Source organism: Colletotrichum lupini, chromosome 2 (assembly GCF_023278565.1).
Source record: "Colletotrichum lupini chromosome 2, complete sequence".
Lineage (NCBI taxonomy): Eukaryota > Fungi > Ascomycota > Sordariomycetes > Glomerellales > Glomerellaceae > Colletotrichum > Colletotrichum lupini.
The window spans coordinates 1,701,501-1,724,618 of NC_064675.1; the positions used below are offsets into that span (position 1 = coordinate 1,701,501).

The 23,118-nt window shown below is 36.0% G+C and overlaps 4 protein-coding genes across 4 annotated transcripts; 2 read left to right on the plus strand and 2 right to left on the minus strand.

Annotated features, from left to right (window-relative positions):
• Positions 1-1,105: 1,105 nt before the first annotated feature.
• On the plus strand, positions 1,106-2,628 carry CLUP02_02880 (uncharacterized protein; the record flags this gene model as incomplete). The annotated part of the gene is made up of 2 exons (XM_049281908.1): positions 1,106-1,150; positions 1,243-2,628. 2 exons carry the CDS (start codon positions 1,106-1,108, stop codon positions 2,626-2,628), a joined length of 1,431 nt encoding a protein of 476 aa, XP_049139051.1.
• A 1,280-nt stretch (positions 2,629-3,908) lies between these two features.
• Positions 3,909-4,651, plus strand: CLUP02_02881 (uncharacterized protein; the record flags this gene model as incomplete). The annotated part of the gene is made up of 3 exons (XM_049281909.1): positions 3,909-4,088; positions 4,157-4,402; positions 4,454-4,651. The coding sequence occupies 3 exons, from the start codon at positions 3,909-3,911 to the stop codon at positions 4,649-4,651; spliced, it is 624 nt and encodes a 207-aa protein (XP_049139052.1).
• A 2,749-nt stretch (positions 4,652-7,400) lies between these two features.
• Positions 7,401-7,886, minus strand: CLUP02_02882 (uncharacterized protein; the record flags this gene model as incomplete). The annotated part of the gene is made up of 2 exons (XM_049281910.1): positions 7,401-7,769; positions 7,830-7,886. 2 exons carry the CDS (start codon positions 7,884-7,886, stop codon positions 7,401-7,403), a joined length of 426 nt encoding a protein of 141 aa, XP_049139053.1.
• An 8,392-nt stretch (positions 7,887-16,278) lies between these two features.
• CLUP02_02883 (mannitol dehydrogenase domain-containing protein) lies at positions 16,279-17,793 on the minus strand (the record flags this gene model as incomplete). Its single annotated transcript, XM_049281911.1, has 1 exon — positions 16,279-17,793. One exon carries the CDS (start codon positions 17,791-17,793, stop codon positions 16,279-16,281), a length of 1,515 nt encoding a protein of 504 aa, XP_049139054.1.
• Between the last annotated feature and the right edge of the window lie 5,325 nt (positions 17,794-23,118).

The window sequence follows — 23,118 nt, forward strand, 5'->3', positions numbered from 1 at the left end:
ACTTAAAATCCGTTAAATTAATAATAATAATAACCTTATTAATATTTTTATAAAATAGTACTTAATAAGGGGTTAAAGTAATTCGTAAGTAATAAAAAAGTTAATATATAAATAAAAAGATGAATTATATAAAAAGAATAGAAAAAAGGAATAAAAAGAAACGACTTAATAAACGGACCCGAGGTCGAATTATATTTCTAACTATAATAAGTAAATTAAAAAAAAAAAAAAGTTAATATTAAATTAGAAATCTAATTTAACCGTAGTATATAACTAACTATATAGGGGCTAATTAGGGGCCCTATTTATAATTATTATAACTAGCTTAACCTACGGTTAGAACCTCCTTTTTATACTTATTACGTAAATATTTATATAGTTTAATTAATTTCTTCGTTAACCCACGGTTCGAACTAACTACCTTATAATAGGGATACTAATATATTATTTGTATTTATATCCGGCTAAACTTAAGTTCGATAAATCTTTCTCATCAAGTGGGTGGTTCATACAGGCAACACGGCGTAAAGAGACTTTGCTACAACCCGGATTAATGCTGTTGAGAGCTCGATAAGAAGCCGCCCCGTTCCGTCTTCCATTATATAGCAGTTGACAAGTTCCTTTCTTCGTCCGGTAGCTAGACAGAGAGAAATACCTCAGGCATCTTGTCTGTAAGCTGGAGTGCCTGGAATGCTTCTCACCTAAGGCCAGGGTGAGGATAACGGTGAAGGTGAGGTGAGTCTGGGTTTGATGGCTGGCACCTGCCTCAACCTCCAAGCCTAGCTCCTCCCTCGATCGCGCCTTCCCACTCAGGAATCTATGAGACGGCCTCCCAACGCGCTATCAAAACAATCTCGCGTTCTACCAGCCGCATCCTCTATTTTCTCTCACCCGCACATTGCCTCACTCTTCCCCTCTCATACACACGCTTCCGCTCGCACTTCGCACCATAATTCATTTCACCTTGCGATCTTCACGTTCAAGCATCCCCCAAAATAAAAGTTCAACAAGTATCACAAGACAACGCGTACCAAAAGCAAGAATTTCTTTGCACACCAATTTTGATTCATTTTGCTGATCATTGCAGGTGTACCAGCTCGCCAAGATGCATCTCGTTCCTGAGACTGTCAAATCTATCGACCTCATCGAGGTGAGTGCTCACGCTGGTTTTTGTTGACAGTGATGAATCTACGATGTGATTGATGAGCGCCGATGATTACAATACTGACCATGGATCTGTAGGAGCTCATGATGGAGAGAGCCGCCTTGAATGCCAGTCTCGACGAGACCAACAAAAAGATTGCTGCGGCTCAGGAAGCCTTTGAGAATGAGAAGCAGCAGCACATTAAGATGGAGGCCGACAACAAGAAGCGCATCATCCAAGCCTTGAATCGTGAGCCGATTGAGCTTATGGCAAACGAGCACCACGTTCACCGCCCTGCCGCTTCTGGCCGCACCGGCAGCGCTACGACGACTGAATATACCAACAACATCGAGGGCATTAATAACGTCAGCCCTATCAAGGACACCGTTGACGATTGCTGCTGGCAACCTATCTCTAGAGCGTCCAAGGACGCCTTGTCTGGCTCGAAGGGTATCAAGTCTGGGCGTTCAACTCTGTCCGACATCTCTTCCCTTGAGGACACCTCTGTCAATCGCAACTCTCCCTTGTTCCACCGTTCCGTCAGCCTGTCAAAGGAGACGCCTGTCTTTGATCAGGTGCTCCCCAGCGACAACACCGCTGCTTTCATGGCTCACATCATGCATGAACTCAAGAACGAGCTCAAGAAGGAGCTTCAGGCAAGAGTCGACGGAGAATTCAAGCGCTCAATCGAAGAGCGTCTCATCCAGGAGCTCTCTCAGGAGCTCACCGGCGACATCAAGGGCCGCCTCTACTATGAGCTCAGAGAGGAGCTGAAGCGTATCCTCAAGCGCGACATCACGTTCAAGGTCAAGCAGGACGTCAAGCGCGAGATGAGACTTGAGATGGTTAGCCAGCTAAAGTACGACATCATGGAGGACGTCAAGGGCAGTGTCATTGCCGAGCTTAAGGAGATCCAGAACGAAGTCAACAATGAGCTGAAGAATGAGATCAAAGAAGAGGTCTTCAACAGAATCAAGGTCGCTCTCACGCAAGATGCCCTGGACCAGCTCAAAGACACCATGAAGGGAGAGATCAAGAACGATGTCTCTAAGATTGTGCACGACGCCCAGCGAGCCATTGGCACCACTCCTGCGGCCAAGACTGAGGAGCACATGCTCCCTGCTATTCGAGGTGCTGTTCCTATCATTCAAGAGTGTGTCGTCGCCAACTTGCAGGACGCTCTCGACTTCTACTTCAAGAACCAGCTTTTCAAGCAGATGGATGATGCCATCAAGAAGAAGACCGGCGATGACTCTCAGTGGATGCTTTCTCAGATCGAGGCGTTGGTCCCCGTTACCGTTGCTGCCGAGGTTACCAAGGTCAAGGACGCTATGAAGACCGATCTGCACAAGGATGTGAAGGCCGAGATCGAGGAGGACTTTGGAGAGAATATGGAGGGTCTAGCCCGTGATGTTGTTCAGGAGGAGCTTGAGGCCTTTGAGACGCGTACCCAGCCGAACACAACTTATGTGTACCATATGTGAGATCCTTCTAGCTGACGGTCGGTCATGCGCTCTTGGCAAAGTCTAGATATGCTTTCAAGACCAAAGTCTTTAGTCTTTGGGATTGAGAAGGTGAAGGATTGGGCTACCTGGTGGATCACCGGCTTCAGTATTGGGATTCAAGGATAGGGTAATCAGAGACGGAAATTCCAAGGTTACAGTCAGCCTAGCATTCCCGACTCTGTGTCGAATATCCTAAATGTGATGAGAAAATGCAAAAAGATCAGCTTTCCTACCAAATTTCCTCGAACGACGAAAGCCCTCATTAAGGGTGATTCGTTGGAGCCCAGCCCAGTTCCAAACCGAGGACACCTGAGATCATGTTGTCCTGCTTGTCTACAAAGAGTCTACGGCACACCCAAGGTGGTGCCTCCATCTTACACTTCCACTCTATTTGGGGCGTAAGCAAGATTGCTATCCACAAAGACGAAGCCAAAGGCAATGCTCTTCGGTATGTACTATTTGGAAAGGCGCGTTGTCAAAGTACTTTTAAGCCGCAATCAACGGTCAAAAACGCCACAGGTCTGGGAATGTCACCGGACGAATGTGGTTGGCAGAGAGGGATGGTGAGGAGGCAGTGCAGCGGGCTTGCAGGCCAATGGGGACCACCGGAAGACACTTCCAGCGGGCCGGACCGGGGTCCGACACCAGATTGGCGCAAGTGTGGTGGGAAGCAGGGGCACGTCCTTAACCAAAGGTAGTCCAGCGTATAACCCAACTAAGGTATCAGCAGCCTACTGGAATCATCCAAGAGTCAAAGTTTCTCGTGTAGAAGTTGCCTGGCTGTTTGGCATTCGGCGTGGTGCGCTTGTTCTGGTGAGCGGAGATAAGTGAGATTTGTAGCTTCCACATGAGGAAGTCCTCCAGCTTGCCAAGAATTACATTACCAACTATTACGTGTACAATACCTCTCTGAGCCATGTTCAGAAATGGTCATGTCGACGGTCTCCTCAGTCGGTTCCCATCTGAGTTTGAAGACTCAAACGTTGTGGTTGGTGCCTGACAGGCACGACACGTCGCGCGACGTGGGCGCGTGGCCGTTTGCACAGAATCTGCCTCCACCCGCAACCTTTCTGAACCAACACTTTAGCTTACCCTCTTTACCCTCCGCATTCCCAACCTGTCCAAATACTGTCAAACGGTACCCTCCACATTTATCTTCAACACAGGCCAATCTTCATCCCCAGTACTCTCCATACAGATAGTAGCCTTCACCAACCACACGAATCTGCCCCCATATCGACCAGCCAAATCCCCTCACAATGGCCAAAAAGAAGAACGTATCTAGAAAGAAGCAGAGAAAGGGGACGAAGGCCAGAAAGATCCACCAAGAGACCGCTGAGCAGTTGGGTAATCAGGGCGGCAAACAGGACATGCCCAAGAAACAAGTGGCCACCGACGAGAATGGCAGAAAGATGACGGTCATCATGGGAGGAGAAGCGGTATAGTTGGCCCTCGCAGCACACATCTCAGGTCATGAATCTTGGAAAGCTGACTGTTACCGCCGCAGGAGATGGAAAAGATCTGGGACCGCATGCAGGTGACCTTTGCCATTCAATCTCAGTTCAGTACAATCTCCGAAAGGCTCGAGAGCGTCCGCTCAGCCATCGAAACCAAGTCGACCACGAGCGATCAGGAACAAGAAACCTTTAAGAAGGTGGAAGATGAAGCTGAACAACTACTCGGTCGCATGAGAGATGCCGTTAACGCCAACAATAGGCAGGCTGCTCAGCAAGGTGTGCAGATTTCGGACCTGGTTTGAGCACCTCCATAACAGCCCACAAGTATTTTTGCTAACAAAACTTAGGTTTCTGTTGACTTGTCACTTATGGAAGACTTACATCTCAAAGAGATTGTGACGGGATTCGAGTTGGACCTGCTCAAAGTGACGATGAGTTTGAATTGGTGCGTCAGCGGTCTGCATCAAGCTACTCAGCCGGTGGACCCTGACGGCCTTGACTGTGTCCCTTTGGACAATGACAGAATGCGTCTGAGAGGTGGTTGAGGAGCTTCAAAGGCGGTGGCCATTCTGATGTGGAACATTGCGTCGAGGCTTATCTGTTGTGTTTGCAGCAGGGAGATATTTGAAGGGATATGAGGAAACAGGCACAAAGGCTGCTTTGTGAAATCACACGTACAAGGCCATGTGGCCAACCATTCTGCTGACTTGATGCTGTTTTTTCTGAATGGAACATCAAAAGGGCAGTTCAACTGACGCTGGGACATCAACAAAGTGATCGCGGTGGGTGGGGCGAAAAGAGGGCATTATTGGCTCTAGGCTCGAGAAAATACAATTTCGAGACTCACTGAATTTTCTGGACCAAGTACGTATCGAATCAGGTGACGGGATCACACAATGAGAGATACCCAGGCAAATACCCAGCTGGAGAGATGGACATGGTAGGTGGGCAGAAGCAGGTGAAGTTGAATTTCGGCCGGGAAGGAACGACCAGTGCCCACATGGTTCGGCGGCTGTGGAGCTGCCACATCCGAGAAGGCTAGGTACTCCGGGCTGTCCCCGCCTCCCGAACTCCCTTCCTAAACGTGATATGAGGTTCCACTGCAGGTTCTAATTGCACCAAGTTACGAGGAGTTGCGAGGTATGAGGTCGAACATGATTTGCGGTGGTAGGACTGATTGGTGTTACTGGCTCAATAAGGAACAATAGAATACATTCCCCGGTTGTGGTGCTATCGATAATGATGCTCACTCATCAATCATCATTCCTAATCCGACTGCAAAACCAAATGTGTACTTCGTCTGAGTGCCTAGAGTCAACCGGTATGCAAGACCTGAAAGCCGCATCAGCGAGGAACAACAAGGCAATGGCCATTCCCTTAATCACTATCTTCCTGGTCCATGAACTCAGCGCCGGTCACCTCGGTCTTAAGCAACGCGCGAGTCTCTTGTAGCTCGTTGTGAAAGTCGTGGTCCAGCTGCCGTACGAGCTCGAACATGTGGATAATGCTAAACATAGGAAGGGATTGAGCGCCACAACAGTGGCAATGTGCGCCCACAGTATTCCTCAATGTGCAATAACCGACGATATCCGTGATCACCTCCACACTTTTCTAGCTCAACTATGTGTTACTCGCGATGATCGCTTCATGTGGATGACGCCACCCTTTGTAGCTTTCAACAATTGATTCATTCCAGCCAAACGATCGGAGCAAGTTGAAAACATCAAACTCGGTGGGTTTTGTTAGTTCAGGTCATGTTTGCTCCAAGGACATTTTCCCTAAGACTGCGCACTTACTCTCGGCTTCGAGGATAGGCATCCTATGTCGGCTAGATGTGGCGGTTTCATCGTGAAGATAGATGACTTTGTGATCATTAGTCAAGGTCTAATACACCTGCAAGACACTCCAATGTCAAAGCAGCGTCTGCACGTACGCGGTATTCCTGGCGCGACTTGATGATACTTTCTCGGGTGGCACTCCGTAAGTCAAACCCAGCTGGCTGTAAAATCATCAATCGAGGTTGCACGAACTGATGGAAGGTGTGCGAGCCAATGAAGACTACTTAAGGCCATTCCATGCCCAGAGGTGTTCGACGCCACTATGGTAGAGACGTGGAACGTCAGCTTTGGAGATGGATGGTCGATTAGGTGTTTGGAAGTTGAAGGACAACGGCAAGACTGAAGACTCTCTAGTTCGGAACGGTCAAAACCTTTTCTAGAAAAGGCTGGATAGAAGGGCTCTGAAGATGTTGTCTAAGGGGATTCGAGCGCAAGTGGAATGGTGTGCCAAAAGGTTGACAAGTCGACGAGCAGATAGAAAACAACATCGAGCTCAAGGCCAGCACTCAATTTATAGCATTTAGAGCACTTCATGGGAAAGCATATTTCCTTGGGCTAGTAGCTACTACTTTGATGGCGGATAGAAAGCCGGAAAGTCGGGTGGAGATATCTGAACATAGTCTTGAGCATCAACGAGGAGCGGTGCTAAGCCTGTACACCACCTTGCCAGGATATGGTGGAAGCTTCTTATTCGCCTCTCGCAGATCAGTATATGTGGTAAACGATGCTCAAAGGTCTATGATCCATGGAGAATTTCCCAAAGACAGGTCTTGGCATTACTTGGTTTCACAAAGCAAAATCAAGCGGCGGCGCGGACTTTTGTGGGTTGTTTGCTTCTCACCCTATTCGTTAACGCTATCTTCGTTGGTTATCAGGTGGGTCGTCGGCTATCTTCCAATCTGGTGTTTTGTTTTCTTGGTGACTCTTGCGTACCTAAGATATTTGACCGCCGGATGATAGTCAGCAACAACGATAAAGGCACCTTTGAAATTTTGGTAAAGCGTAAGGAGCAAGCTTCATGATCGTGACCCACGCGCAACTGTGGTCAGAGAGGGAAGCTGGACGACAGATCGGTACTTGCGAGGAACGCCGCCGTAGGAGCAGCCATGGCGTAGCTAAAACTCGCGAGGAACGAACGACTGGTAATCAAGCGAGGCAACTCAGATGTGAAAATGCCGGGTGCGGGACTATGGTCCGGGGACCTAAACTTGCGTTACAGTAAGGTGCCGGCGTACCTAAGGACAGGGATTGTAGACTTGTCACTCAGATGTAGTTTTCGATTTCGATTTCGGGGAATGTTTTGGAAGTACGTTTGTTGATACGAGTCGAACCAGCCTTGGATCTCGGGATGGGGCATTGTGTCAATTATTACCACAGGTACGTACCGAGGTGAATCATGACTTCAACTCTCCACTTGAAAAGTACATGTACCCCAAGGTAGAGAAAACAGTGACCTCTAACACCCATAAGGATCCTCCCCTTTACTTCTTAGCATGGCCAATCGCTCCGCGCGGCATAACCTGATGCGCTGCCTCTCTATCAGCCCACGCAACTCCTTAACCTCGCTAACCAGACTTTCAATCGCCTTTTTCTGGTCCTCATTGAGCTTGTAAGACATCAGGTACATGTCGACCAAGGTCTCAAAGACAAACGAATAGGTATCGGTATCGGTAGCTGCTATACAATGGATGCCCTCAAATACCTTTTCCTTTTGCTCCTCCGTGGTGAGTTCGTCGGCGACCTGCTCGACTTTCTCGGGGGTCACGGTCTTCTGCGCCTCTTCCAAGATACTCAAGCTGGCACCGGCGGCGTCGAGTCTCACATACTTTCCAGATTCCTCAGGTCAGCAGAGTAAAGGTAGAATCGGATGTAAGTAGTAACTCACTCTCTCGCCCACAGTGAGATTCCACTTGATTTCCATGATGGGAAGTTGATCGGTCATCTGAAGACTGCAATTCGTTAGTACTTAGCAACTTGTGATGGAGGCTGAACATGAGTGGCACCATGGAAGAATTCAGTGACTTACTGGCGAGGATCGTGGAAAAAGACCTTGCAAGTTGCTTCAATCGCAGACGGACGACTCTGAAAGCTGTGCCGAAGCTGTGATATGAATAGGTCTTTAGGCAAAGGCGGACTTGATGGACTTTCTGGGTGTTGATGAGTCGATGACCAGAAAAAGAAAAAGTCCAGATCACTGGCAGCCGAGGCCTATTTGTAGCTATTGGATAGCACCCTCATCGTCTTCGAATTTCTAAAGCCAGTCGAGAAAGCCCTTGGGACGGATTGAGGCCATCGCACAGCTCGAGCCAACAAGGAGCTAGGTCAACGAAAACAGCCTGCAGTACATATTGTTGACGTTCTAGGGAGAAGCTTTCCCTTTGTCTTGTTCCATGACCTCTTTTTTCTGAATATCGAGTGAAGGGGTTGCCCGCTCCCTCTCGGAATTTTTACTCCCTTGCCTTGCTTTGTCGAGTCCAAAAAAAGGGGTTAGTAGGAATAACAAAAGTCTGCCAGGTAGGTGAGGGAGGCAAGTGGTTTGTTCGATGTATTAAAGAGCTCTAAGAATATCTGAGGCTAGTAGGTATCGGATTAGAAGTCTAATTCGACCGCGGCATATAGCCGACTGCGCAGGGGCCAATTAAGGGCCCTATTTATAATTATTATAGCTAGCCTAACCTACGGTTAGAACCTCCTTTTTATACTTACTACGTAAATATTTAAATAGTTTAATTAATCTCTTCGTTAACTATGGTTCGAACTAACTACCCTATAATAGGGATACTAATACTAATTAGTAATTAAATTTTATTATTATAAATTAGTAAGGTATCTCGCTATATAAAAAAGACGACCTCTTAATACTATATAAGATAGGAGATTCGTACTAATTAACTTTATAAAAGTAAATAAAAAAAGAGGTAATTTTTAAATACCGCACGGAATTAAGTAATCGTAGCCCTTTATTACTTACGAGAGGTCGACGTTTATTATATTAAACTACGTTAAGTAATAGAACTACTTAAGTAACTAGCTTTTTACTATCGCCCTAAGTAGCTTTTTTACTAAACGATTTTTCTATAACCGGCCCGTAATTAAAAATTAACTAGTTAAATTAATAAAAAGAAATACCTATATAACGACTACTTACCTAATTAATTAGTATAACGAACGAGCTTAATAATATAATATAAAAGAGTACTACGTAATTAAAAAAGGGGATTTTTAAATATAAATATTCTTACTTAATAATAAAAGTAACCCTATAGGAGTTATTAAGTTAAAAACTTTATAATATATAAAAAAGTCTATTACTACGAGGATTTTATAAATACGACCTTAAGCCCGCGATTTAAATAACCTCTTTATAGCTCCCTTAACTACGCCCTAAGTATTATTTAAAAATATAATATAGAAGATAGTTTAACGAGGGAAGAGGGGATTTAAAAGTCCTAATAATATCGAGTTAAGAGTATTATAAATCTTAGAGATTAATTTAAAAAAAAAGTAGCTACCCTAAAGTAGTCCTACGACCTCTTATTAAAGTTATTATTAACCTAAGAAAAGGCTAAAAAAACGAGGATCTAAGGGGAAAAGAAAAGAATCCTTTAGAGGGCTATTAAAAAGCTTTTTTTTATACTAGCTCCTAGCGCGAGATTATTAATTTTAAAAAATTAACTAAGTAATAAAAGGGATCGTTAGTAAGTAATAATTACTTAACTATAATTAAGCTACGAAAAAGACTATTTAAAAAATATAAAATAGGGTACTAAGAAGCTATAAAAGATAAGACCTCTAAGGTATCTAACCCTATTATATATAAGTAATAAATAAGTATTTTTAATAAGTCTTTAAAATCTACGATTTTATAAAAAAGAGGGCTTAACTTTATTAACTATACTTAATAGCTTATATAGTTCTTAATAGCTTATATAGTTCTTAATAGCTTATATAGCTCTTTTACGAGCTACTTAGCGTCTATTTTTAACTATTCTTACGGAATACTGCCCTAAAAAAAGTAGGTTAAAAAAGGAAGCTATTTAAAAATTATAAAGAGTACGAGGCTTAAGAAGCTAGAAGTATATAGGATAGCGGAAATTAGTAACTAATAAAGATCTTAAGACTAATTATTATATCTTCTTATAATAATATAAACGTTTATTACTATTATTATTAAAAAGAACTACTAAAACCTACTTTTTTATATTAAATAAAAAAGAGGATCTTAGTAAGTACGATAGCTAGCGATTTAAAAAGGTAGTAATAATTACTAAAAATAATAAAAACGAGAGTAGTAATAAAATAGTGAGAAAAAGCGGGAATCTCCTAGACCTTAATAAATTCGTTAAGTAATAAAAGTACGGATTTATTATAACTAGCGCGCGGATTAGATATATTCTTATTAAAATTAAATACGCTAATAATTACTAATATAAGTATAAGCTAGAGTACGACCCTTAGTAAGTTAGAGTAAAAAAGAAGAGGACAAAACCCGATCTTAAATAGAATCCTAATCCTTTATAAGTAGGTAAATATTAACTTAGATTATTAGGGGACGTAAATATATAAAATTGCGGATTAGCTTAATAATAAGTAAATTAACGCGGTATTAATCTATTTAACTAAGGTTTATAAAAAAAAGGGGCTATAGGGGTAACCCTTATTTTATAAAATTATAAATAACCTTAGCTATTAGTTAGATAAATAGTTTGCGAGCGCAAGCCTAAGAATCGTAAAAGTAGTTAATAGATTCCTTTATAAGCGAGGGGTATTATTAGCGTAATTATAATTATAAGAGCTATACGAAATACTAATAGCAATAATTATAAAAGAGGAATTCGTACTATAGAACTAAGTATAGGTCAATAGAGCGTATAATCGTTTTTATAAATTTAGGAAAAAAGTAAACGACCTAGATTTCCTCCCTATAATTACTAATAAAAATCTATTATTATAAAAAGATATATTAGGGCAAAATATAGTACTGAAAGTACGATAATTAATAATTCTATCTATTTCGATCTATAACTCGTTACTATTATTAATACGAAATTTAGCGCTAATTAGTTAATAAAAAAAGAAGTAAACGACCCGAAATCACTAATAATACGTAGCGACGCAGGGATCGTATATAGATACCGAAAGTCTAGTAATAAATATAAAGTAATTTATAAACCTTAAAAAGATCTTTTTAAAAGAGAAATTATACTCTAGGGGGAAGTATAAGGTCTTATAAAAAGCCCTAATAATATTTTATAATTATTATAAAAAAGTCGGAATTAAGGAATACTAATACTATTTAATAATTAATATTATACTTATAAGCAAAGCCTCTAATTACTATTACGAAGTAGTGCGTAATCTCGATTAAAACGACTTTCTTAGTATAATTAACGTAATCCGAAGCCGCTTCGAGACCTACGATAAGAACCTAGAGCTCCTATCTAAGCTATAAGCGATTTTTTTTATATTTATAACTAGGATAATAGAGGGTAAATTGCGAGTAAAGATCTTTAAAGAGCTTATTAATCGAATCGATAAGCTAGTAAAAACCTAGCTAAATAAGGGGATAAATAAGTAAAAAGTTAGATATTTTTATACCGTAGTATAGCGTATATTAGAAATAAAAATAACCCTATACTAAGTACTTAAAGACTATAAAACGCTCTATTTAAAGCTAAGATCTAGCTTTAATATTAAAATAAGAATACTACGCTAAACCTATTTCTAAATATACGACGGCCCTTATTAGTAATATTAGGTCGATTAAATATATAATAAGAAAAAAAAAGAGGCTAGATATAGTAATTACTAGTAAGGAGGCCTAGATTTATTAAATAAGTAGAGATTTAACTTATAGGCAGGGTAATAAAAGAGGTAATACTATATTTATAAAAAGGATAGATATTAGTTAAGTAACTACTTTAAAAAAGAACGTACTAAATCGTACGAATAATATAAAAAGTTAAGGGTAATAAATAGTAAAACTAGCCCTCGTCGGTTTAATTAATTCCTTATTATATATAAGGGCAGATCTGGGGGTACGGAACTTAGTAATAATAGTTAAAGTAGCGGCCTAAAGTATATACCCCCTATAAGAGATTTAGAAAATAAAGAAGATCTTACCCCTTATATTAATAAATTAGATTATAATAAAATCGATAATATTAACTACTCTTTTTTTACCCCGTTAGCCTTTAGAAAATATATAAAACTAAATAAATAGAAAGTAATAAAAGCTTTTAATAAGTAGGCTTTTATTTACGGGTAGTAAGGGAAGGTCCCTTAGACGACGGATATAGAGGTAGTTAAAAGGGTAAATCTAATAGTACTAAAGCCCATTCTCTTAATAATTAAGGAAAAAACGCTATTTCTCTTGATATTTAAAAAAAAGGAATATAGTACTAAGTAAATCTAAGGGTAGCTAAAAGGGTCCTTTTTATATTACTTAGATCCTTCGAATACTAAGCTCGTATAGGCATTTTATATAAGTAAAAAGTATAGCTTAAACAATTTCTATAAGATTATCCTAGATACTAGGGTATCGTAATAATTAACTAAAAGAAAAGGGTAATTCTAGGTACTATAAAAGATCGCGCTAATAATACTTAATACGTTAATAACGGGTATTATAAGGATTAGTTTCGGCCTAAGTAAGGAAATCGTCGCCCTAAGTATAGTAAAAGTAAAGACGTACTTCGGAACGATAACTTTTTATATTTTACTTATTAATACCCTATTTCTCTTATATTTAAAAAACATAGATTAACTAAGTATTATATTTAATAATACGAGGAATAGAATCTCTAATAATAAGTATTTTAAGATAGTTAAATAACGATAGGGGTATACGTTTTTAAAGCTTATTAATAATACGAAGTCGATTAATTACCTAACGGAAAGTAAGCTTAGAAAACTATACTAGAGATTCGGGTACTTATTAATTACGAGGCTATATAACTTCTTAAAGTAATTAAATAATAATAATATTCAAATAGGGGCGCTAAAGTAGTTAACGAAAGTATATTATTAATATTAAATAAATACGCAGAGCCTACGCAGATTTAAATTTAAATTACGTAATAAGCTTAACTTTAACTAGGAAATCGTCGTTAATATCTTCTATTTAAATAGTTAGCTAGTACTATATATAATCGATATAGCTATATCTTTCTAAGTAGGGTAATTCTTTTAGGATCTATAAATAAAAATAGTATAAATAGCCCTATAAAAAAGCTAGATTAATATATACTAGGGACCGCTAAATAGTATTAAAGCCGACGCTAGTACTAGCTTTAAGTTAGTAAGATTTAGAGATAATATAACGGCCTACGGTATATAACTAAAAGTCGTACTTATTAAAACGTGTTATAATATTAGAAAAGTAAAAAGGGCATACTAGTAGTTAAAAAGGGCGTTTAGAATTATTAAAAAAGAAAATCTAGATTTTACTAACGACGAATGCCTCTAGATAGCACTTAAATACTATAATAACACTATAGGGCCTAACGGACTTATACTAACGCTATTAATATTTAAAGTATATTTAAAAACGACCTTAGCCTTATTACTATCGCTAAGTATAAGCTAACGAGCCTAAGTAATTAAAAAAGTAATATGGGCACTGCGCGAGGTAAATATAAAAAAATAAGTTAATAAAGTAATTACTACGTATAATAGGCCCGATATAGGGGATAATCTAAATATACTACTAAATTCGGATATATAAATATAGTACGAAATTACTTAATAATAGGCTAGGCTATATAAATTAATTTTTATTAACGAGCGCTCTTATATAGTTATAAGAGATCGTAACTAGCTACTTAAAGTATTAATTATAGTAGTTAGACTATATTATATAGATCTTAACGAGGTAATTTCTAACTTATAAAAAGAAAAAGAGCTAAGGGAAACTATATAACCCGCGGCAGAAGTATAGGAAATTATCCTTAATAAAATCGTCGTAATGGTACTAATAAACGACGAAAAAGAAGAAATTATTAAAAAGGTACTAATACTACTAGCGAGATATTATAAAAGACCACGACGGTAAGCCCTAACGCGGCAATTTATTACTAGTAACGAGGTAATTAATACCTTTTATATAATAAAAAAGAAAGCCGATTTCGAGCTAGTAATTAAACTACGTAAAGAAGGCGTAATTATAACTATTAAAAAGCTATATAAGGGATTAGATCTTATTAAAATAAATACTTTTTATAATCGAGGGGTCTATCGATTTATCCTATATAACTTAGAAAAATATATAAACCTTTATATATTTAAATTACGAATAGTTTATAAGATTAAAAAGAAAGGAATACCCTAGCCGTACGAGAAGTCTAAATACGTAATTTAGGGGTACGGCGACGTTAAAAAAGCGACGCTACTTATATAATCGCTTATTATATAGCGCTATAGCTAACGATTAATAATAATATTAATAATATCGCTACGGAAAAAGGGATATAAGATTTAGAGCCGTAATATTACCTAGGCCTATACCTAATTAGCTATAAGGCTTATAAGGAAAATCCTAGCCTATTTACTAAAAGAAATAGCTAATAAGTACTTAGAAAATACGATTATTAAAGTACTTAAGCTATTATATAGGCTCGTAGAATCGGGTACTTATTAATAAGCTACTTACTATAATTTTTATATTAATTAATTATTAATAGTTACTTTTATATATAACTTATACTTACTAATTACGGAGTACGAAAGCGATTAATTTAGAATCGTTAGAATATAGACTAATAATATATTAAGCCTATTTAATATTAATTTTATAAAAAAAGAGGATAAGGAGCTTTAAAAAGCGGGCTTCGTAGCGAAACTAAAAGAGGTCCTTATAATAAATACCCCCCTAGTATTTAACGGCGGGATTTTTATAATCGAAGGGGAAACCGTCGTTTTTTAATAAAAAGGGTAGAATAAGAAAATTAACCTTATTAATCTAAATATAACTAATATTAAGAAGCGGTATAAGGCTAAGCTCGCGCGAGGGGTATATATTATAAGTATTTATTAGTTTAAAGTAACTTTTAATTATATTAAAGTAGTATAAGCTATAGATCTAACTAAACGAGACGTCGAAGTACTTAATAAGCGGCTTAAGTAGTAATAAACGAATCTCGATCGAGGTCTCGTTTATTACCTAATCGACCTTATAACTAATAAGCTTTACGTCTTTATTAATAAGTTATTTATGAATAATAATAACCTTACTTCGTAATTAGGGTATATTATTATCCTAGTTAACGAGGGTATAAGCGAGAGCAAATTCACTATATATAATAATATAATCTACTACTTATTAACTAAAAATAAATAAGTAACGAGAAGTATATTAGCGTCGGAGGTTTATAATATAGTTAATAGTATTAACTTCTCTTACGTAATTTTAATAATACTAAAAAAGATTACTAATCGAATTAGCCTTTTATTTATTCTAACGGTTATTTATACCGATTCCTATTCGCTATATAAATACCTTATTAAATTAGGAATAATAAAAGAAAAGAGGCTTATAATCGATATTATAACCCTTAGGTAATCGTATAAAAGGCGCGAAATATTCGAGATCCGTTAGATTAATAATAAAAATAACTTTATAAACGTTTTTATAAAAGTAGTACTAAATAAGGGATTAAAGTAATTCGTAAGTAATAAAAAAGTTATTATATAAATAGAGGAATAGGTTATATAAAAAGAGTAAAAAAAAGGGAGAAAAGGAGACGACTTAGTAAACGGGCCCGAGGTCGAATTATACCTCTAACCGTAGTAATTAAATTAATAAAAAAAAAAGAAAGTTAGTATTAAATTAGAAGTTTAATTCGACCGTAGTATATAGCCGACTATATAGGGGCTAATTAGGGGCCCTATTTATGATTATTATAGCTAGCCTAACCTATAGTTAGAACCTCCTTTTTATACTTACTACGTAGATATTTAGATAGTTTAATTAATCTCTTCGTTAACTACGGTTCGAACTAACTACCCTATAATAGGGATACTAACAGTGGGAGACATGTTGGCAATTGAAAAGCATTAGATCCCTCTCCTGGTCGTTTGCGCACTGCACCTCCACCTTTCGTATTCGTGTCAGAGTCAAATTCTTTTGCAACTGACATCAAACGCACGGGATGGCCTCGTTTTGTACAGAATCAAAACACAAAATGTCTCTATAAATATCTATATCTATATCTATAAATTCTCATGACCGCTTCAAGTACCCATTTTTATCCCTGCTTTACTCATTATAACATAAAAGGCTGCTTGTACCAGCACAAGTCGACAAACACTTTTACACTTCCCAGTATTGATTCGCTTTAATCAACATACTTGGGAATGGTGGCCATCACGCCATCCTTGGCGATGAGCTCCATGGCCTTGGTGACCTCATCAATGAAGCGCTGGTCGCCGCGCAAGTCGTCACCGAAGAGAATCTTGACGCTGAGGAGCTGGCGCGGGTCGTTGCCGCCGGCCTTTGCCAAGGCCTGGAGCTCCTCGCGCATCGGGTCGTCGACAGTGAAGGTCTTGCCCTCGTCGTCGACACCGTTGATGTAGCGGAACCAGGCGCCGGCGACGAAGCACAGGCGGCGGAAGGGGCCCGTGGTCCAGATCTGCTCGGCAATGGAGGGCATGATGAACTGTGGGATCTTGCCCGAGGCGCCGAGGGCGACGCGGGGGATCTGATCCATGATGGTGGGGTTGGAGAAGCGCTCCATGAGGGTGTTGCAGTACTCGTCAATGTCGACGCCGGGGATCTCGGGAAGCAGGGGCTTGACCTCCTCCTGCATCATCTGCCAGACGAACTTGCGGTAGATGGGGTGCTCCATGACCTCGTGGACGTACTTGAAGCCGGCGAGCTGGCCGGGGTAGGCCATGGCGGAGTGCGAGGCGTTGAGGAGGCGGAGCTTGTGCTTCTCGAACTGCTCGACCTCGTGGACGCCCTCGACGATCTGGACGCCGACCTTCTCAAAGGGCGGGCGGCCGTCGCAGAACTTGTCCTCGACGACCCACTGCATAAAGGGCTCGGTGACGACGGGCCAGCCGTCCTCGATGCCAAAGACCTCTGCGAGCGACTTGATGTCGTTCTGGGAGGTACTGGGGGTGATGCGGTCGACCATGGCGTTAGGGAAGCCGCCCTTCTCGGCGATCCACGCGGCGATCTCTGGGTTCTTGAGGCGGGCGAAGGACTCGAGCATGGAGCGGGTGATAGAGCCGTTCTTCTGCATGTTGTCGCAGGAGAGGACGGTGAAGGGCTTCTGGCCGTTGGCGTGACGCCTAGCCAGCGCGGCGTAGAGGAAGCCAAAGATGCTGATGGGCTGGTCCTCGTTGGCCAGGTCGTGCTGGATGTCGGGGTGCTCCGATTGCAGCTGGTGCGTGTTCTCGTTGTAGTAGTAGCCGCTCTCAGTGATGGTCAGGGACACAATCTTGGTGTCCGGGTGAGCCATCTTGGCGATAACGGCCTCGCGGTCGTCGGGCGCGAAGAGGAACGAGTTGATGCTGCCAATGACGCTGGCGTTGCTGCCCTTTGCGGAGCGCTCGATGAGTGTGTAGAGGTGGTCCTGGGCGCTCAGGACGTCGCGCATGGCGGCGTCGTTGGGCCGGAGGCCGACGCCGCAGATGGCCCAGTCGCGCTCATCGTGCTTCTGGAGGAGGCGGTCGATGTAGACAGCCAAGTGAGCTCTGTGGAAGCCGCCGACTCCGACGTGGACGATGCCCTCCTTGACGACGGTGCGGTCGTACGTGGGGACCTTTACGGTCTGCTTGCCTTCCTGAGAGGAGATTGAGGACAGGTTGTTGCTGGTGAGCTTGAGGCTCTCCGTGCTGTGAGGCATCTTAGGATTAAAAGTAGATAATGGGTACGCGCGAGTAATTCAGGAGGTGATAGATGAGATGGCGAGAGCGAATTATGAGGCAAAGGGGTGAGTGAGCTTGAGGTTGAAAGTTGAAGTGATCAAGAACACACCGCTGCCTCCTGAGTCCTGACCGCAAGTTTTTAATAAGAGAGTGACAGACAGTCTGATTTTTGATAAACTGGGCCCGGTGACGTTTTTGGACTGGTCCGGCCTGATAAACTGGGATTAGAGGTGGAGCTACCAAAGCACACCTTGCCACTATTACTGACCTCAACAGTTTGGCACTTCAGCAACTTGGAGAAACGAGACATCTGTGGCTTGAATGCTTGGAAGTCTCTGGAGACCAATCAAAAGGCACGGGGGAGACGGAATTAAGTCTAAGCATTCCAGCCTCAGCCTTAGTAGAAGGAGTGATTCGATAAACTAATAATAACCCCCCCTAGTTAAGGTAAGAGTCCCGTATATAATAGTAGGTACTTAGTTATTAGTAAATCCCTAGGTAAATTTCTAGCTAATTAGGGGCTAGAAATATTTCACTATATAATCGCTTTATTACTAGTTTAAATATTACGAGTTTTATATAATAAGGGAATATACTATTTTACGCTTTACTAAATTATTTTAAAAATATTTTTTAATTATATCTCTTCTTAATTATATTAAAATTTGCTTATTATAACCGATTCTATAGAATTATTCCTATAAGACTTATTTATTATATATAATAATAATATTATTTTAATACTTTTATTTTAGTAAAGCGAATTTAATTTCTTATAAAATGTCTAAGAAAATTTAGATTACGATAACGTATTTATTTTATATCCTAATCTCTATAAATATCGAGCTCCTATTTATAAAGAGTCGATTAAATAAGTAAGTATTATATAAATTATACTTTTATACTAAATATTAGTATAATACTTAGGTTATAGATAATAATTCCGATAATTATATTATTATTTTTAATAATTTAAATATCCATACTAAAACTTAAAATAACCGAGGTATTATTATGATATAATAGCTTTAATATATAGCCGGTATACCTAAGTTTCTTTTAACTATTAATAATAAAGTTGCGCTTATTATCTTAACTAAAGCTTTATTTATAAAAGAAATTGAGCGGCTATAGGATATAGTATATTTAACTTTTTATTTTTTAATATTAGGAATTATTAAAGAATAGTAAATTTAATATAATACCTAACGAAGTATTATTAGTTTTTTAATAATTAGTATTATTTTAAGAAATATACTTATAATATAATACTATTATACTTATTAAAGTAGTAATGCCTGTTTATATATACCCTATAACGACTTTTATTATATAATTATTTTAAAAGACCTCGTTAAGAAGTATAATATATTACGAAATAGAGTTAAGATATTTAATATCATAAAAAAGATTATTAGGTAAGTCCGGTTATTTAAAAAACATTTTAGAAACGTTTTAGAAACGTTTTAAGAACATTTTTAATCGTTTTCTTTTTAAATAAAGTACTATTTATGCTATATACGCTAGCTTTAAAAAAGGCGTTATATATTAAGAACAGAATTTAATATACTTCTTTAAACTAAGGAAGATATAATATAGTATATATATAAAATTACTTAATAAGATAATATAAATAACTTATAAAAGACTTAATAAGAGCTTATTAATCTTTAGTAATAGATCTTAGTATACCGAAATTCGTATCTTTTATAAAGACTTATAAATTATTACTTTTATTTAATTTTATTAGATTAGAAATATTATATATAATATATTAAAGTAGCTATAGATAAAATGGATACGTAATTTATAAAGGAAAGGTGTTAAGAATGCTATATATTTATATCGAATTATTAAAAACGTCCTACTTATAATAAGCTTATTAAATATTTTATTAAGGGATAAGGCTAAGTTATTATTAACTAAATAAAACTTATTTTAAATTACTACTTAAACTTAAAATAATAAAGTGTTCCGTTAAATATCGATACTTTATTTTAAAGGATATTAAGATAATACTATTTATTATCTTAACGTTTTATAATAAATATAACTATTCTTTATTATTACTAAATAAAACTTTAAAAGCTATTATTTAAAATATTTTTTAAGTTTTTTAAAGGATTAATAAACTAAGTATAAGTCTAAACGCTTTTTTTTAATCTCCTTAACTCTAAGAATTCCTAGTTAAGAATAAGGGGCGAATAATTATAAATATTTATTAAAGCTTTATAAAAATAGACTTTTTACGATATATTATTTATAAATAATAGATTTTTTAATTTCTTAGGGGAAGTTAGACCTTAGCTCTTATATTATAGTAGCAAAGAGAAGTAAATAAGCGAATATATATAAGTTTTTTTATAAATATAAAACATTAGCTATTTGAATATTATCATAAGTATATAGTATATTTAGTATACGTACTAATTTAATACTAACTATATAGTTATTTACTTTTTTTAAGAGTAAGCGGAATAATAGAAGTTCGACGATATAAAGTCGTTTATAGTTAATATAAACTATAAATATATAAAAAGTATAGGTTAATAAGAAATTATTTAGGGCTAGTATAATTAGAATAGTGAAAAAGGTATATTATAATATTAGAAATGTTTTTGAAATGTTTCTTAACTTTTATTCTAAAATTACTAATATATTACTTATAAAGCTCTACCTCTTATACGGGTCTATATAAATACCGAAACTATAAATATATATTACTATATATTTTAAGCTATGTTTAATATCTTAGAGCAAAAGTATTAAGTTTAGGTTTAATAAAAATACGTTTATAGAACTAGCCTTCTTAAAGTTACCTTAAATTAAGTAAATATAGTAATTAAGGGCTTAGGTAAATACCTTATTAAAAAGTTTAACCCTTAATAAATATAGCTTACGTAGGTTTAAAACTATATATACCTATATTACGTATATTTTAAAAGAGGTATTAAAGAACTCTTAGGCAAAAATTATTTTCGTAGTATAGATTTTTACTTATAATATATTAATATTTCTTCTAAAATATTAAATAGTACTTAACTATAACGAGCTATATAATATAATTTATCGTAAGTATTATATCTTACTATATATAGTTTATAGTAAAAACATTTTAGAAATATTTTAAAAGGGGAAAACGTTTCTAAAATATTTCTAAAATATTTCTTATTAATGCCTTACCTAATTAATAATAACTTATTATTTTATAAAAAACTTTCTATAATATACTAACTAAGTAAAGTATAAACGAGAACTATATATTATAACCGGGTTCTATAATAAGATAATTAAGGTTTCTTTAAAAGACTAGCTTCTAATACTTAATAATATAAATATAGTTAAGATTTTTTACTTAGTTTTATATATTTAGACTAGCCGGTATCTCCCTCTATTTATTATAATTAATAAGTACGTATTAATAATTAGCTATTATAAGTATTAGCTAACTTTAATAGTACTCATAACTAAGATTAGAATTTAATATTACGGGATTTTATAACGCGTTATAAGTATATTATAACTTTATATTAAAATACTAATATTATAAGCCGTTTGTAATATTTAATATAATATTAAAATATATTTAAAATGCGCTTTAATAAATACTTATTAATTATTAAATTAGAAAGAAAGGTAAGAGATTAGGCTAAGAGTTTATAAATTAATATTAGAGAATTATTTTATACTTAACAAAGAACTCGTAAGGATTTAGTTATTAATTAATAGAGTAGTTCTTAAGGCGAGAACTTTAGTAATTTTAGTTTTAATAATTATAATAATCTTAATAATACTTAGTCTTAACGCGGAGTAAGTATTTTATTTTTTAAAGTACTTTTTTTATTAAATAGAAGTCGAAACCCCCCGAGTTCCTTAGTACTTTATAGTAATTTATAAAAATAAGCTATTTAATTATAAACGTAAATAAGCGTAAATTATTTTATATTTAAAAAATAATAAATAAGGGTTAATAAGATTTAAAAAGATAAAAAATAAAAAGAATAGGAGTTTAAATTTAAATAAGAACGTAAAGAGTACGAGTTTTTAATAAACTAAGCCTATAAAGAGCGTAAGTTTATTATACAATAAGATTACTTAAATAGAGTAATAAAAGTAAAAATAGCGCTTAATTAACGAAAATAAGAATAGGAAATAAGCTAGTAAAATAAAAGCTTTTAAAATATTTTATATTTATTTCTTCCTTAACTTTATTTTTATTTAAGTAATTTGAAATATTTCTTTTATAATATTAATATAAAATATAAATTAATATTTATAATATTTTATTAAATTATAAATAAGAATGTTTTATAGGTTTTTTAAAATATTAATAATAAGAGAAATTATTTTTTTAATAAAGTAATCCGTTAAGGCCGTATTGTATATTATGTATTAAAAAAAGCTAAGTATATTACGCTTTATACTTAATTACTAATTAAAATAACTCCTAACGTTTTATTACTTATTTAAAAAGCGAGTTATTCCTATTTTAATATATATAAAACCTCTTAATATTAGCTTATATAAGTAGCTAAATTTTATATTATATACTTCTTTTTATTGAATATTAGGAGACTCTTTATATATTTCTTTATATTTATAATAAGAATTAATAGGGACGTATAACGAATTAATACGGATATATAGCTTTTAGGGATATATAATATTTTTTATTTCTAATAAGTCTAAAAATTTATTATTAATATACTTAGGTTTTATTACTTTTCTTTAAAATACTTATCTTTTTTTTAAAAAACTTTATATAATTATATTTTGAGAGAGCTTTATTACGAAACTATTATTAATTTAATACGTTTTATATCCTCTTTTATTTTAAAGTTATATTAGTTTATATACTATAAAATAGATTTTTTAATAGCTTACGTACCGAGCTTATATTACTAAGCTTAATTTAATAACTTAAATAATTAAAACTATTCTATAAAATACTAACGCTCTAATAATAATAATATATTATTATTTTTTATTTTAAATTAAAGCTATATTAATATTACTTAGTTTTATAAAATTAACGATCCCTATATATATAATAACTTAATAAATAATATTTTATTTAAATTATTATAAAAAACGTAATTATTATCTTATTATTTATATTAATATATTAAGAGGAATTAATATACTAGTATTATAAATTAATATATTAGCGTCGCTCTTATATTAGCATCGCTATTTCACTTTTTAATTAGTTTAAAAAAAATTATTAATATAATTAGATTTTATCAAATACTTATAAAGTATCCTAAGCCTTTATTTTTTTATTTTTCTTATATTTAAGTTAT